General features: G+C 39.7%; 1 protein-coding gene across 5 annotated transcripts in view; it reads left to right on the forward strand.

Moving 5' to 3' along the window:
- Window positions 1-16,493, forward strand: part of TESK2 (testis associated actin remodelling kinase 2) — a 150,161-nt gene that overhangs the window by 26,714 nt on the left and 106,954 nt on the right. For all 5 annotated transcript variants that reach the window (XM_002810901.5, XM_024247426.3, XM_024247436.3 and 2 more), the window contains exon 2: window positions 6,725-7,032. In XM_002810901.5, coding sequence (XP_002810947.2) covers window positions 6,811-7,032 — 222 coding nt within the window. In that variant the 5' untranslated portion in view covers window positions 6,725-6,810. The remainder of the gene's footprint in view (window positions 1-6,724; window positions 7,033-16,493) is intronic.

A 16,493-nucleotide genomic window follows, 5' to 3' on the forward strand; every position in this document is an offset into this window, starting at 1 on the left:
CCAACAGCAAACAATCTGAAAAAGAAATCAGGAAGGTAATCCCATTTACAACAGCTTCAAATAAGATGAAATACCTAGGAACAATCTTAACCAAATAAGTGAAAGATCTTTACAATGAAAACTATAAGACTTTTTTTTTTTTTTTTTTTTTTTGATCCAGTGTCTTGCTCTGTCGCCAAGGCTGGAGTGCAGTCGTGTGATCTTGGCTCACTGCAACCTCTGCCTCCCAGCTTCAAGCAATGCTTGTGCCTCAGCCTCCTGAGTAGCTGGGACTACAGGTGTGCCACCATGCCTGGCTAATTTTTGTATTTTTAGTAGAGACGGGGTTTCACCATGTTGGCCAGGCTATAAACTATAAAATATTGATGAAAGAAATTGAAAAGGACACCAAAAAATGGAAAGATATTTAATGTTCATGAATTGAAAGAATCGATATTGTTAAAATGTCCATGCTACCTAAAACAATCTACAGATTCAGTGCAGTCCGCATCAAAATACCAGTGACACTCTTCACAGAAATAGAAAAAAAAATCCTCAAATTTTAGAACCACAAAAGACTAGAATAGCCAAAACCTCCTGAGCAAAAAGAACAAAACTGGAGGAATCACATTACTTGACTTCAAATTATACCACAGAGCTATTGTAACCAAAACAACATGAGAATACTGGCATAAAAACAGACACATAGGCTGGGCATGGTGGCTCATGCCTATAATCCCAGCACTTTAGGAGGCTGAAGAGGGTGGATCGCTTGAGCCTAGGAGTTTGAGACGAGCTTGGGCAACTTGGCGAAACCTTGTCTCTACAAAAAAAAAAGTACAAAAGTTAGCTGGGTGTGGTTGTATGCACCTGTAGTCCCAGCTACTTGAGAGGCTAAGTTGGGAGGATCACCTGAGCCCTAGGAGATCGAGGCTGCAGTGAGCTGTGATCATGCTGCTCCATTCCAGCCTGGGCAACAGAGTGAGACCCTGTCTCAAAACAAAACAAAAACAAAAAACCAGACACACAGACTGATGGAACAGAATAGAGAACCCAGAAATAAATCCATATACCTACAGTGAACTCATTTTCAACAAAGGTGCCAAGACCATACACTGGGGAAAGGACAATCTCTTCAAGGAATGGTGGTGGGAAAACAGGATATCCATATGCAGAAGAAAAATCTAATAAAAAATCTGATCAAAATGGATTAAAGACTTAAATCTAAGACCTCAAACTATGAAACTACTACAAGGAAACATTGGGAAAACTTTCCAGGACATTGGTTTGGGCAAAGATTTCTTGAGTAATATCCCCAAAGTACAGGTAACCAAAGCAAAAATGGACACATGTGATCACATGAAGTTAAAAAGCTTCTGCACAGGAAGTGAAGCAGTCAACAAAGTGAAGAGACAACTCACAGAATGGGAGAAAATATTTCAAACTACCCATCTGACAAAGAATTAATAACCAGAAAATATAAGGCGTTCGGACAACTCTATAGGAAAAAATCTAACAATCTGATTAAAAAATGGGCAAAAGATCTGAACAGACATTTCTCAAAAGGAGGCATACAAATGGCAAACAGATCTATGTAAAGTTGCTCAACATACTGATCATCAGAGAAATGCACATCAAAACTACAATGAGTTATCATCTCACCCTTAGAATGGCTTTTATTCAAAAGATGGGCAAATAATGCTAACCAAGATGTGGAGAAGAGGGAACCCTCGTTCACTATTGATAGAAATGTAAATTAGTACAGCCACTATGGAGAACACTATGGAGGTCCCTCAAAATAGTAAAAGTAGAGCTACAATGTGATATAGCAATCCCATTGCTGAATATATACCCAAAAGAAAGGATATCAGTATAGTAGCGAAGAGACGTTTGCACTCCCATGTTTATTACAGCACTGTTTACAATAGCCAAGATTTGGAAGCAACCTAAATGTTCAACAGACGAATGGATAAAGAAAATGTGGCACCTATACAAATGGATTATTCAGCCATAAAAAAATGAGATCCTCTGCCGGGCGCGGTGGCTCACGCCTGTAATCCCAGCACTTTGGGAGGCCGAGGCGGGCAGATCACAAGGTCAGGAGATCGAGACCATCCTGGCTAACACGGTGAAACCTCGTCTCTACTAAAAATACAAAAAATTTGCGGGGTGTGGTGTCAGGCGCCTGTAGTCCCAGCTACTCAGGAGGCTGAGGCAAGAGAATGGCATGAACCTGGGAGGTGGAGCTTGAAGTGAGCAGAGATCGCGCCACTGCACTCCAGCCTGGGCGACAGAGCGAGACTCCGTCTCAAAAAAAAAAAAGAGATCCCTTTTTTGCAGCAACGTGGATGGAACTTGAGGACATCATGTTAAGTGAAATAAGTCAGGCACAGAAAGACAAACTTTGCATGTTCTTACTCATTGCTAAAGCTAAATATTAAGACAATTGAACTCATGGAGATAGAGAATAGAATGATGGTTACCAGAGGGTGGGAAGGGTAGTCTGTTGGGGTTGTTGAGTGGGAAATGGGATGGTTAATAGGTACAATAATATAGTTAGATAGAATGAATAAGATTTAGTATTTGATAGCACAACAGAGTTACTACAGTCGGCAATAATTCATTGTATATTTTAGAATAACTGAGAGAGTACAATTGGAATGTTTGTAACACAAAGAAATGATGAATGCTTGAGGTGATGGATACCTCATTTACCCTGATGTGATTATTACACATTGTATGCTTGTATCAAAATATCTCATGTACCCTGTAAATATATATACCTACTATGTACACATAAAAATTAAAAAGAGTTTATATCTCAAAAATGAAAAGGTCAGTTGATGGCAAACATCAAATTGTTCAGTTTAGCAGACAACTATGTTTTATATAGTCAACGATGTTTTATGTACTTTACATATGTTTTGTATATTACTTTAATATCTTTTATTTTTCTAAAGTTTCTTTTTTCTTTTCTGTCTCTGTTCAAATTATAATCAGCCTAGCCTTCCTCTGCACTTAAGTCTCTGTTCTTTCTACAGCTCTCATAGTGGAAAAATACTGAGCTAAGTAATAATGAAATGGAAGAAGTTTGAGCTTTGGTGCTGGATAGAACTTGGTTCCAATTCTGGTTCTACTAGCTCTGTATCCTTAGGCAAGTTACTTCATCTTCTGAGCCTATATTTCTTTTTCTGTAAAATGGAGATCAGACCTACCTTGCTGTTTTGTTTTGTTTTGTTTTTTGAGACAGAGTCTTGCTCTGTCACCCAGGCTGGAGTGTAGTGGTGTGATCTGAGCTCACTGCAATCTCTGCCTCTCGGGTTCAAGGGATTCTCAAAGTGCTGGGATTACAGGTGTGAGCCACCATGCCTGGCCACGTTTTGAGATTAAATGAGGAAATGCTTTTAAAATTCCTGATGTTTAAAAAAAAAAAAACAATGGCCAGGTGCAGTTCACACCTGTAATGTTAGCACTTTGGGAGGTTAAGGTGGGAGGATCACTTGAGGCCAGGAGTTCAAGACCAGCCTGGGCAATATAGTGAAACCTTGTGTTTCAAAAAAAAAAAAAAAAAAGGTGTTATGACCCATGACTCTGGGTTTTAAACAAGCTCCTCAGGTAGTTTGAAGCACATTATCAACAGACATACTTTGAGAAATGCACTACCCTTGGCTTCTTGGTTTCAAGTCTAGCTTTGCTAGTAAATAGGTTAACTTTTAGCATTAACTTTTAGCATTTGCACTTTCTGGGCCTTATGTTTCTTCAAATATAAAATGAATGACTGAAGTTGATGTTTTCTACTGGCTCTAAAATTAAGAAAATTTGGTTTTTAAAATTATTATTATTTTTTTAGTGATGGGGGTCTTGCTGTGTTGCCCAGTCTGGTTTTGAACTGGCAGGCATGATGGCACATGCTTGTAGTCCCAGCTACACAGGTGGCTGAGGCAGGAAGATTGCCTGAGCCCAGGAGTTTGAGGCTGCAGTGAGCTGTGATAGCACCACTGCACTTCAGCCTGGGCTTGGATTACAGGAATGAGCCCCTGCACCCGACCCTATTTTATTTTATTTTTATTATTTAATTTATTTACTTTGAGACAGAATTTCGCTCTTGTTGCCCAGGCTGGAGTACAATGGCATGATCTCGGCTCACTGCAACCTCCGCCTCCCAGGTTCAAGCAATTCTCCTGCCTCAGCCTCCTTAGTAGCTGGGATTACAGGTGACCGCCACCACACCCCGCTAATTTTTTTGTATTTTTAGTAGAGAGAGGGTTTTGCCATGTTGGCCAAGCTGGTCTCGAACTCATGACCTCAGGTGATCTGCCTGCCTTGGCCTCCCAAAGTGCTGGGATTTTACAGGCGTGAGTCACCATGCCTAGCCTCTATTTTATTTTTAAAATTCCATTTATATTTTAGATTCAGGAGGTATGTGTGCAGGTTTGTTACAAGGGTATATTGTGTGGTGCTGAGGTTTGGGCTTCTATTGATCCCACCACCGAGATAGTGAACATAGTACCCAATAGGAAGTTTTTCAGCCCCTGCCTGTTTCTCTCATTTGGAGGCCTCCAGTGTCTGTTGTTCCCATCTTTATGTTTGTGTGAACTCAAGATTTAGCTCCTAGTTATAAGTGAGAACATGCGATATTTGGTTTTCTGTTTCTGCGTTAGTTCACTTAGAATAATGGCTTCCAGCTGCATCCATGTTGCTGCAAAGGACATGATTTCATTCTTTTTTGTGGCTGCAAGTTTTTTGTCTTATAACCCTAAATTTTTTTGAGACAAGGTCTTGCCCTGTTGCCCAGGCTGGAGTGTATTGGTGCTATCACAGCTCCCTGCAGCCTCAAACTCCTGGGCTCAGGCAATCCTCCTGCCTCAGCCACCTGTGTAGCTGGGACTACAGGCATGTACCATCATGCCTGGCTAATTTTTACATTTTTTCATACAGACGAGGTCTCACTATGTTGCCCTGACTGGTTTCAAACTCCTGAGCTCAAGTGATCCTCTTGCCTTGGCCTCCCAAAGTGTTAGGATTACAGGTATGAGCTACTGTGGCCAGCTAACCCTAAATTTTTGTTCCTGTGGATGTAAATATTTGGTCTGGTGGTGCTGATGCCACTTTTTGGCATAGGTTCAATAGAGGTACTTAAAATGTTTTGTTATTTGGGAACTCAGAGTATTCTTCCTTCTTTGAAGACTGTGGTAGCACTAGATTAACTAGATTCAGGGAGATCTCATGGAACCTCAGGATGCAGTTGGGCCTTAAGAATTGGGGATTAGAGCAGAATAGGGAATTCAAAAAGTTCCCTTCCTTTTTTTTTTCTTTGAAAATTGGCCTCAATCTCTTGACTTCTTCTGCCTTCCAGGCTGTATTATAGAAAATGCCCCTGGCCAGCAGCTCCTGAGTTTACATGGCTTCTATTTTAGAAAGCCACCATATTGAGACTGGACTATCTTAATTCCAATTGCACATTGCCAGGAAAGAAACTGTGGTTGTACACACATGGTACAGTGCTGACTTCCGGCAACGGGTAAGGAGGCAGACTCATGTTGCTAAGATGGCCCTGGGATTCCTGCCACTTTCCTTTGAGTTGCAGAGCTGGTTAGAGGTGGTGGTGATAAACTGAGTAGGTATCCACCTCCTTTATGAAACCATTTCACTAATTGAGGAGTCACAATGTTGTATTTTGCATAGAACCCTTACAACTGAGTCTCATGGAAAAAAGTAGAAAGAGGGAGAGACAGGCTAAAAGAAAAAGTAGGCTTGTGCTTTTATTCTTAGTTATGTACCAGATGGGATGGAGCCTTCTATAGTTACTTCTACTGGACTGTGCTTTTTCATCAACAGTGAATTTTTAGATTGCTTTTGGATATAGTTTTCTTTTTTAAAAATTATATAATATATAATTTTGAAGTCTCCTTGTAATGTTTGTTTTATATATTTGGAATTAATTTTTGAAATAAAGAAAATATTATATGAGGCTATAAAGGGTATTGGTAGAAAGAAGCACAGGCTTTTGAATCAGACAGGCTTTGCACTTTAATTTTTTTTTTTTTTTTTTTTTTGAGACAGTGTCTCACTCTGTTGCCCAGGCTGGAGTGCAGTGGCACGATCTCGGCTCACTGCAACCCCTGCCTCCTGGGTTCAAGTGATTCTCCTACTTCGGCCTCCTGAGTAGCTGAGATTACAGGTGCTTGCCACCACGCCTGGCTAATTTTTGTATTTTTAGTAGAGATGAGGTTTCACCATGTTGGCCAGGCTGGTCTCAATCTCCTGACCTCAAGTGATCCGCCTGCCTTGGCCTCCCAAAGTGCTTGGATTACAGGCGTGAGCCACTGCAACCAGCTTCCATTTTATCTCTGCCTTTTAGTGACTGATTTCTTGATCTCTCTGTGAAATGAACATAATTCTTATATCATGGATTATCTGAGAATCAAATGACATGACGTATGTCAAGCTCTTATACTATGTTTCCTAGAAGTAGGTGCTCAATGAATGATAGATATTATCATTGTTATTTTGTTACTTAGAATGTAATTGGTGATCTTCATGATATTCTACTCATGGTAAAGACTGACTATATCTTGGGCTTTAAATATATCAGTGTTATTTGAGGGTAAAGACATAAAGCATTTTTTAGATCTGAAAACCAGGAACTAGAATGTGAAAGGAAATCTTTTTGCATTGAGCATTTATTGCTTTGCATGTATTTATTCATTAAAGATTTCAGTGGAAATTTTTTTGATCTCTTTAGTGTCAAACCAGAAGAGAAGTAAAATTCAACAAAAATTTATGTGTGGAGTTCCTTCTTAAAAGAAGAAAAAAGTGATTATTTAGACTATGGATCGGAGCAAACGGAATTCAATTGCAGGATTTCCTCCACGTGTGGAGCGTCTTGAAGAGTTTGAAGGAGGTGGTGGAGGAGACGGAAATGTGAGCCAGGTGGGAAGAGTCTGGCCATCTTCGTATCGAGCCCTTATAAGTGCCTTTTCCAGACTGACGCGTTTGGATGATTTCACCTGTGAAAAAATAGGATCTGGCTTCTTTTCTGAAGTGTTCAAGGTGAGTGATTCTTCAGCTTTTCTCATATTGTCTTGCTGTGGTCACATTTACTGCAGGTTGATAGTTGTGTTTAATTAGGATGTAGGATTTGCCTAATAAAGGTGCTGTGGATCTTGAACACTGTTCTAAATTCTCCTTTCAAGCTATTTATTAACTTATATTAAGATATTTTGTTTGAATTCCAAAAATAATGTGCTGGTTAAAAATTCAAATAACATAGGAGTCTCTTCCACCTCACCTCTACCCACAGCCACACACATGTGTATGTATCCACACGTACATTCTCCAGTAATAACCACTATTAACAATTCGGTATGTATACTTCTGGACTCTTTCTGCGCATATACATATATTATGCACACACCTTATATACATATATTAAAATTATATATACAAACACCCACATATATAGTTTTTGTTTGCTTATCTTCAGTAAAATTGATAGCTGGGTACAATGGCATGCACCTGTAGCCCGAGCTACTCAGGAGGCTCGCTTGAGGCTGTGAGTTTGAGAGCAACCTGGGCAACATAGAAAGGCCCTGTCTCAAAAAATATGAGCCCATAATGCTCCTAAGCAATCATATTTCCCTGGTTCACTCACTCCCTCAAGAGAGTATTTTGTACCTTTTCTTCTCTCATCAAATCCCAGTATTTCCTCTCTAGTCCTCATTGTCAGTAATTAATGAATTGCTTCCCAATTCACTGAGAAAATTGAAGCAAGCAGAAGAGAACTTCTGCAGACTCCCATTACTACAAATAGCTATCAACACACATCTTTACCCAGTTACTTGGCCTTTATACCTTGTACTATGGATCAACTACCCATGCTCCTAAGTCCATTATTTCTGTTTATATTGTACATTCCATTTCCACTTGCCTACTAATAGGCATTGCCTAAGAAATTCTCCCCTCTCTTTTCTACGTTGTATTTTCACTACTAAGTATTACCAGTAACATGTTAAAAAAATTCTTTTAAGGAAAAAAAAACCCAAACATTTTGTCTCTGTTATTTCCCCTTTATTTTATTTTATTTTTATTTTTTTTGAGATGGAGTCTCACTCTGTTGCCCAGGCTGGGGTGCAGTGGCACAATCTTGGCTCACTGCAACCTCTGCTTCCCGGGTTCAAGCAATTCTCCTGCCTCAGCCTCCCTAGTAGCTGGGATTACAGGCGCCCGCCACCATGCCTGGCTAATTTTTATATTTTTAGTAGAGACAGAGTTTCACCATTTTGGCCAGGCTGGTCTTGAACTCCTGACCTCAAGTAATCTACCCACCTCAGCCTCCCAAAGTGCTGGGATTACAGGCGTGAGCCACTGCGCCCAACCTATTTTATTCTATTATTTTATTTTATTTTATTTTTTGAGACAGGGTTTCGCTCTGTCACCCAGGCTAAAGTGCAGTGTGGTGTGATCATGGCTTACTGCAGTCTTGACCTCCCTGGACTCAGAAGATTCCCCCACCTCAGCCTCCAGAGTAACTGGGACTACAGGTGCATGACACCATGCCCAGCTAATTTTTGTATTTTTTGGAGATTTGCGGTTTCACCTTGTTGCCCAGGCTGTTCTTGAACTCCTGTGCTCAAGTGATCAGCCTGCCTCGGCCTCCCAAAGTGCTGGGATTACAGGTAAGAGCCACCACACCCAGCCCCTATTGTTTCTTTTATTAATAGGTATACTTTCCCATGTCTTGTTTTTTTTGGACCAAAACAACTCCATAGAGTTGTCTCTATGTACCATTTCCAGCTTCTTTCTTTCTAGTGTGTCTTTCTCTAAAATACTTTTTATTGCAGTAAAATGTATATAACATAAATTTACCATCTTAGCCATTTTTTAAGTGTACAGTTCAGTGTCATTAATTACATTTACAGTGTTGTACAACCATCTCCATTATCTTTTTCCAGAACGTTCTCATCATCCTAAACAGAATCTCTGTACCCATGAAACATTAACTCACTAATTCTCCCTTTTGTAACTGTAAATAGGTTCATTGCCCAATGCACACAGCAAGTCAATAAGCTGAGACACCAGGTTGCAGCAGAGAAAGGTTTAATCATAGGGCCGCCGAATGAGGAGATGGAGGAAAACCTCAAATTCATCTCCCCTAGGAGATGGGGGCTAAGGTTTTTTAAGGGTTTTGAAGTGGGCCGAAGTGTGGCAATTGTTTATTTGTTAAAGAGTACAGGATGAAGTCACGGGACAGGGAGATGAAGAAGCTGTATTCTCTTGCAGATCCCGTTCCTCTGTGGGAGACTTCAAACTGGTTGCTGGAATTCAGGGGTCTGAAAAACGTATTAAGCAATCCTTAAACAAAAGCCTTATGATTATAATGTCAGAGATCCTGTTATAGGAAAGATGGGGATGGAAATAAAATCTTAAAGTTTTATGACCCTAATGTCAGAAATCCTATTCTGTAGGAATAATAGGGATGCAAATAGTCAGTATCTAGTGCTATATGACTTTTAGCAACCAGGAAGTGGGCCAAAGTGTGGTCTGATTAATGCTTAATTATAACTGTATTTCTGTCCAGAACCCTGGCATGCACTTCTTGTGAACCCTGTGGGGGCAGTTTCACTCCCACCCATTAATATCTTCTACTTGCTGTTTTTATGAATTTGCTTATTCTAGGTACCTTATATAAGTGGATTAATATAATATTTATCCATTTGTGTTAGAGTTAATTCACTTAGCATAATGTTTTCAGGGTTATTCATGTTGTAGCATATATTAGAATTTCGTTCCTTTTTATGGCTAATATTGCATTGTATGTATATGTCATATTTTATCTGTCGATGGTGGGGCTGTTTCTACCTTTTGGCTATTGTGACTAATGCTGCTATGAATATTGATATACAGGTATCTGTTTGGTTCTTTGCTTGCAATTCTTTTGGGTATTTAGCTGTAAATAGAATTGCTGAGTCATATGAGTAATTCTATGTTTAACTTTAAGAAAAGATTGTGGTAAAATACATACAAAATTTACCATTTTGGCTGGGCATTGTGGTTCACGCCTGTAATCCCAGCACTTTGAGAGGCCAAGACGGGAGAATTGCCTGAGCCCAGGAGTTTGAGACCAGCCTGGGCAACATGACGAAACTCTGTCTCTGGGGGAAAAAAAATAAAATAAAATAATAAAAAATAAATTTTTTTTCTTACTATCTTAACAGTATTTAATTATGTTAAGTACATACTTAACACAGCTGTTAAGTATGTACACATGGTTGTGCCTCCAAACTCCAGAACTTTTTCATTTTGCAAAACTGAAACTCTGTACCCATTAAACAACTCCCCATTTCTCCATTCCCCCCAACCCCTGGCAACCACTATCCTACTTTATTTCTAAGAGTTTGACTACCCTAGATATCTTATGTAAGTGAAAACATACAGTATTTGTCTTTTTTTGACTGCCTTATTTCACTTAGTCAATCTGTGTTTAACTTTTTGAGGACCCACCAGACTGTTTTCCGTAGTGGTTGTGCCATTTTACAGTTCTATCAGCAATACGTAAGGGTTCCAGTTTCTCCACATGCTCACTGGCACTTATTTTTCTTTTTCATGGTAATCATCCTATTTGGTGTGAAAAGTGGTATCTCATTGTGGTTTTGATTTGCATTTTTCTAAACGACTAGTGATATTGAGCATCTTTTCATGTGCTTATTGACCTTTTTTGTATATCTTCTTGGAGAAATGTGTATTTGAATCCTTTGCTCATTTTTGAATTGCATTGTATTTATATATTTTATATATAGGGAATATTTATCCCTTACCAGATATATGATTTGCAAATATTTTCTCACAATTTGTAGTTTGTCTTTTCACTCCCATGATGGTGTCCTTTTTTGCACAGAAATTTTAATTTCTGATTAAGTCAAATTAATTTTTTCTTTTGTTACCTTTTGCTTTCTGTGTCAATCCAAGGAATCATCACCAAATCTAATATCATGAAGATTTTCCACAATGTTTTCTTCTAAGAGTTTTATAGTTTTAGCTCTTACATTTAGGTTATTGATCATTTTAAGTTAATTTTTCAATATCGTATAAAGTAAGGGTCCAATTTCTTTCTTTTGCTTGAGGATACCAAGTTTTACAAGCACCATTTGTTGAAAAGACTGTCCTTTCCCCATTGAATGGTTTTGGCACCCTTCATGTCACAGTCAATTAACCATGTTAGCGAGGGTTGATCTCTCTCTCTCCTTTTTTTTTTTTTTTTTTTTTTTTGAGACAGGGTCTCATTCTGTTACCTAGGCTGGAGTACAGTGGTGCTATTTCACTGCAGCCTTGACCTCCGAGACTCAAGTGATCCTCCCACTTCAGCCTCCCGAGTAGCTGGGACTACAGACACACACCATCATACCTGGCTAATTTTTGTATTTTTTTTGTAGAGTTGTGGTTTCACCATGTTAAGGCTGGTCTTGAACTCCTGGGCTCAGTTGATCAGCCTGCCTCTGCCTCCCAAAGTGCTGGGATTACAGGTGTGCACCACCGTGTCCAGCCTCTTTTTTTTCTTTTCTTAGAGACAGGGTCTCACTTTGTCATCCAGGCTGCAGTGCAGTGGCATGATCATAGCTGACTGCATCCTCCTGGACTCAAGTGATTCTCCCATCCCAGCCTCCCAACTAGCTGGGATTACAGGCATGTTACTGTCACGTCAGCTAATTTTAAAGTGTTTTGTACAGATGGCGTCTTGCTCTGTTGCCCAGGCTGGTCTTGAATTTCTGGACTCAAATGATCCTCCTGCTTCAGTCTCTCAAAGTGCTGGCATTATAGGCATGAGCCACTGTACTCAGCTTTTTTTTTCTTCTTTTTTTGAGACAGGGTCTCGCTATGTTGCCCAGGCTTGTCTTGAACTCCTAGGCCTGGGCAGTCCTCTTGCCCCTGCCTCCCAAAGTCCAAAATGCTGGGTTATAGGCGTTAGCCACCATGCCCAGGCTTTTTCTTAAGATGGGGTCCCTCTCTGTGTTGCCTACGCTGATCAAACTCCTGGCCTCAAGCAATCTTCCTGCTTCAACTTCCTGAGTTGTTAATTCATTTTAATTTTTGTACTCTGATTGTTAGTGAAGTCCTTTTGTTTATTGGTCATTTATAAAACTTGTTCACTTATGTTCTTACCTGCCTTCTTCTGTTGTGTTGATTTTTTTTGTAGTTCTTTACATATCCTGATAGTAATTCTTTTTTGAAGTCATTATTATGTTAATTTGGCTTCTAGATACTTTCTTATTCAAGCCACCATTGCATTTCACAGTGAAAAACACAAAGCCTGTCCAATGTATTTGCATACATTTAATGCAGAATTTGATCCCAACACTGTAATCAATAAACATCTAGGAAAATGTGAATATTACTGATAAAGTAATGGGAAGTAACTGAAGAATTTTGTGCAGCCTGAGTTTTAACTAAGACTTAATTTTTAATTAAAAGCAAAACTTACATTTTCAAAAGAGTTTGCCCCTCCAAAAAAAACCAGATTAGATAGCTTCTAGACTATATTAAATTGTACCAAATAAATTTTTTTTTTTTTTTTTGAGACGGAGTCTTGGTCTGTCTCCCAGGCTGGAATGCAGTGGTGTGATCTTGGCTCACTACAACCTCTGCCACCCGGATTCAGGTGATTCTCCTGCTTCAGCCTCCTGAGTAGCTGGGATTACAGGCACCCGCCATCATGCCTGGCTAATTTTTAAATTTTTGTATAGACAGGGTTTCACCATGCTGGCCAGGCTGGTCTTGAACTCCTGACCTCAGGTGATCTGCCCGCCTCGGCCTCCCAAAGTGCTGAGATTACAGGTGTGAGCCACCACTCCCGGCCACCAAATAAAGATTTTAATTATTATAAAACAAAGGTTTGTGCTTCAAAGAAACACTACCTCCACAAATGTCGAGCCAGTTCAGGTGCTGCCAATAGAATCCTAAAGAGTGATGTCTCTGGTTCATGTGAACAATTTCCACAGTCCATGTGCTTCGAGGACAATTCAGGCTCTAAGGCAGACCATGCTCTACAGAGCTGCCCCTTCACCACCTCAGTTACCACCCTACCTTGTGCTGGGCAGGCAGCACGTGGCTAGGAATGCTGCCTCTCTCAGGCTTCCCAAATCAAATCAAGGGCACATATGGCTCAGCCACACTTTTGCACTCATATTTACTACATACTTCTGCTTAACTTTATCCCTGAAAAATCTTAGACGGTTTGCTGTCACACGTCTGCTGCCCCAGATGAGTTACATGGATGCAGCAATGGACACATCCTCAAACACAGCATGAAAAGGGCACAGGAAGACTCTGGTCCAGTCCACTCCCACTTCAAAATAATTTGGCCTTAGGTTCTTCCTCTAAAAACACAAGTAGATATAAACTCTAACCATAAAATCATGAATCTATGGAACTTTAGAATAATTAACAGCTCCCAACACTAAAGTCCAGCTGTAAGGCAGTGTTTGTCCATGCTGGTGAGGCACCATCAGCACCAAACCCCAGACTCCAGTGTGCTGGGGACATCTGACGCCTGCCTGATAGTAATTCTTTATTACGTATTTTCTCCCTGCCCATCTTTTATCATTTTCGTTTTTATGTAGTTAAACCTTGGCTTGGCAGTGGTGGCTTACATCTGTAACCCTAGCACTTTGGGAAGCGAAGACAGGAGGATTGCTTGAGTCCAAGAGTTCAAGACCAGCCTAGGCAACAGCACACCAACATGGCACACGTATACATATGTAACAAACCTGCACGTTGTGCACATGTACCCTAAAACTTAAAGTATAATAATAATAAAATTAAAAAAAAAGAATAAATAAATAAATACAAAGTAAACCTATCAGTCTTTTCATTTATAACTTGTGGATTTTGCATATAGCCTAAGAGGTTTTGAAAATACTGTTTTACTCATGCTTTTATGACAGATTTCATTGAATATAAGATGCCATTGATTATAAGATGTACTTCTTGCCAATTAAACTATGACAATTCCCATTACTTAGAAGTTTAAATTTTTATTTAAGAGGCCTTTATGGACTTGATGCAGCATAGTTGTGGGTTTTGTGAGTCTCATTTTGTTGCCCAGGGTAGAGTGCAGTGGCGTGATCTCAGCTCACTGCAGCCTCGACCTCCCGGGTTTAAGCAATTCTCCTGCCTCAGCCTCCCAAGTAGCTGGTATTTCAGGCTTATGCCACCACGCCCAGGTAATTTTTGTACTTTTAGTAGAGATGGGATTTCACCATATTGGTCAGGCTGGTCTCGAACTCCTGACCTCAGGTGATCCACCCACCTTGGCCTCCCAAAATGCTGGGATTACAGGCGTGAGCCACTGTGCCCAGCCTATTAATTTAAAAAAATTAATTCTTCCATATTCTGCTATAGAACTTTTATAATTTTAATTTTCATATTTAAATTTTTGATCCATTCGGAATTTATCCTAGTATAAGGTATAAAACATTGATCCAATTCTATTTGCTTTTCAGATGACTACCTAGTTATGTTAACATCTTTTGACTAGTTCATCTTTTCCTTACTCGTTTAAGAAAATATCTCTATCATACACTAAATTAGCATATATATTTGAGCCTACTTCTGGATTTTCTGTTTTATTCCATTGTTCCGTCTATTCAAATGTCAATCACACCAGAATTCAAGGATAAAAGTGAAATTTCAACCCACTGGGGGGAGAGTAGACTAATTAAAAAATTGTATTTAGACAATTAACTATCTGAAAAAAGATAAATGTTTATACCTAATTTCAAACACTGAAATAAACTCGAGATGAGTTAAGCATAAAAAACTGTCTACTACATTTCATCATTTCTAACCCTTTCACTATTTTGAAATTGAGATGTCTTAAAATTACTTCCAGGCACCTGTACATGTGCATCAAAACTTGTAAAATGGGTGTCAGTGGTTAAAGAAACACCTGGATATAATAATGTAGCAATCTCAAGAAATTATGCATCACCACACTCTTGATAGCATGAAATTAATTAATTAATTAATTAATCTATCCTCCATGCTTTTTCATGGCTTAATAGCTCATTCCTGTTTAGCAATGAATAATATCCCATTGTCTCAATCTACCACAGCTTATCTGCTCACCTATTGAAGAACATCTTGGTTGCTTCAATTAATTGACAATTATGAATAAAGCTGCTGTCAACACGCATGTGTGGGGTTTTTTTGTGGACATAAGTTTTCAGTTCATTTGGGTAAATATCACAGAGTGCAATTGGTGGATTGTATGGTAAAAATATGTTTAGTTTTATAAAAAACTGCCAAACTCTTCCAAAGTGGCAGTACCATTTTGCATTCCTTTTTTTTTTGAAACAGAGTCTCACTCTGTCACCCAGGCTGGGGTGCAGTGGTGTGATCTTGGCTCACTGCAACCTCTGCCTTCCGGGTTCAAGCAATTCCCTCCCTCAGCTTCCCGAGTAGCTGGGATTACAGATGTCCACCACCACGCCCAGCTAATTTTTGTGTTTTTAGTAGAGGTGGGGTTTCACCATCTTGGCCAGGCTGGTCTTGAACTCCTGACCTTGTGATCCACCTGCCTTAGCCTCCCACAGTGCTAGGATTGCAGGCGTGAGCCACCTCGCCCTGCCCCATTTTGCATTTCAACCAGGAATGAAGAAAGAGTTCCTGTTGGTCCATATCCTTGTCAGTATTTGATGTCAGTGTTTTGGATTTTGGCCATTCTAGGTGATATATAGTAGTATCTCATTGTTATTTTAATTTTCAAATATCTAATGGCATACGATATAGTTTGGATGTTTGTTCCCTCTAAATCTCATGTTGAAATGTGATTCCCAATGTTGAAGGTGGGGCCTAGTGGGAAGTGATTGGATCATGGAAGTAGATCCCTCATGAATGGTTTAGTACCATCCCGTCGGTGATAAGTGAGTTCTTGCTCAGTTTGTTCATGTGACATCTGGCTGTTTAAAAGAATCTGGGACCTCCCCCTCCTCTCTGTCTCTTGATCTCACTCTCCCCATGTGACATGCTGCCCCCACCCCGTCACCTTCCTCCGTGATTGTAAGCTTCCAGAGGCCCTCACCAGAAGTAGATGCTGGCACTGTGTTTCATATACAGCTTCTAGAACCGTGAGCCAATTAAACCTCTTTTCTTTTTAAGTTACTTAATCTCAGGTATTTCTTTGTAGCAGTGCAAGAATGGCCTAACACAACATATGATGTTGAATATTTTTTCAAATACTTACTTGCCATCTGTATATCTTATTTGGTGAGATATCTGTTCAATTTTTTAATCAGGTTGTTTTCTTTTTTTTTTTTTTGAGACAGGGTCTCACTCTGTCTCCCAGGCTGGAGTGCAGTGGTGTGGTCATGGCTCACAGAAGCCTTAAATTACCAATCTCAAGTGATCCTCCCACCTCAGCCTCCTGAGTAGCTGAGAGTACAAGTGTGCATTAGCATGCTTGGCTAATTTTTGTATTTTTTTGTAGACACAAGATCTCTACCGAAAACACACACACA

This window comes from Pongo abelii, chromosome 1, assembly GCF_028885655.2.
Source record: "Pongo abelii isolate AG06213 chromosome 1, NHGRI_mPonAbe1-v2.0_pri, whole genome shotgun sequence".
NCBI classification, from domain to species: domain Eukaryota; kingdom Metazoa; phylum Chordata; class Mammalia; order Primates; family Hominidae; genus Pongo; species Pongo abelii.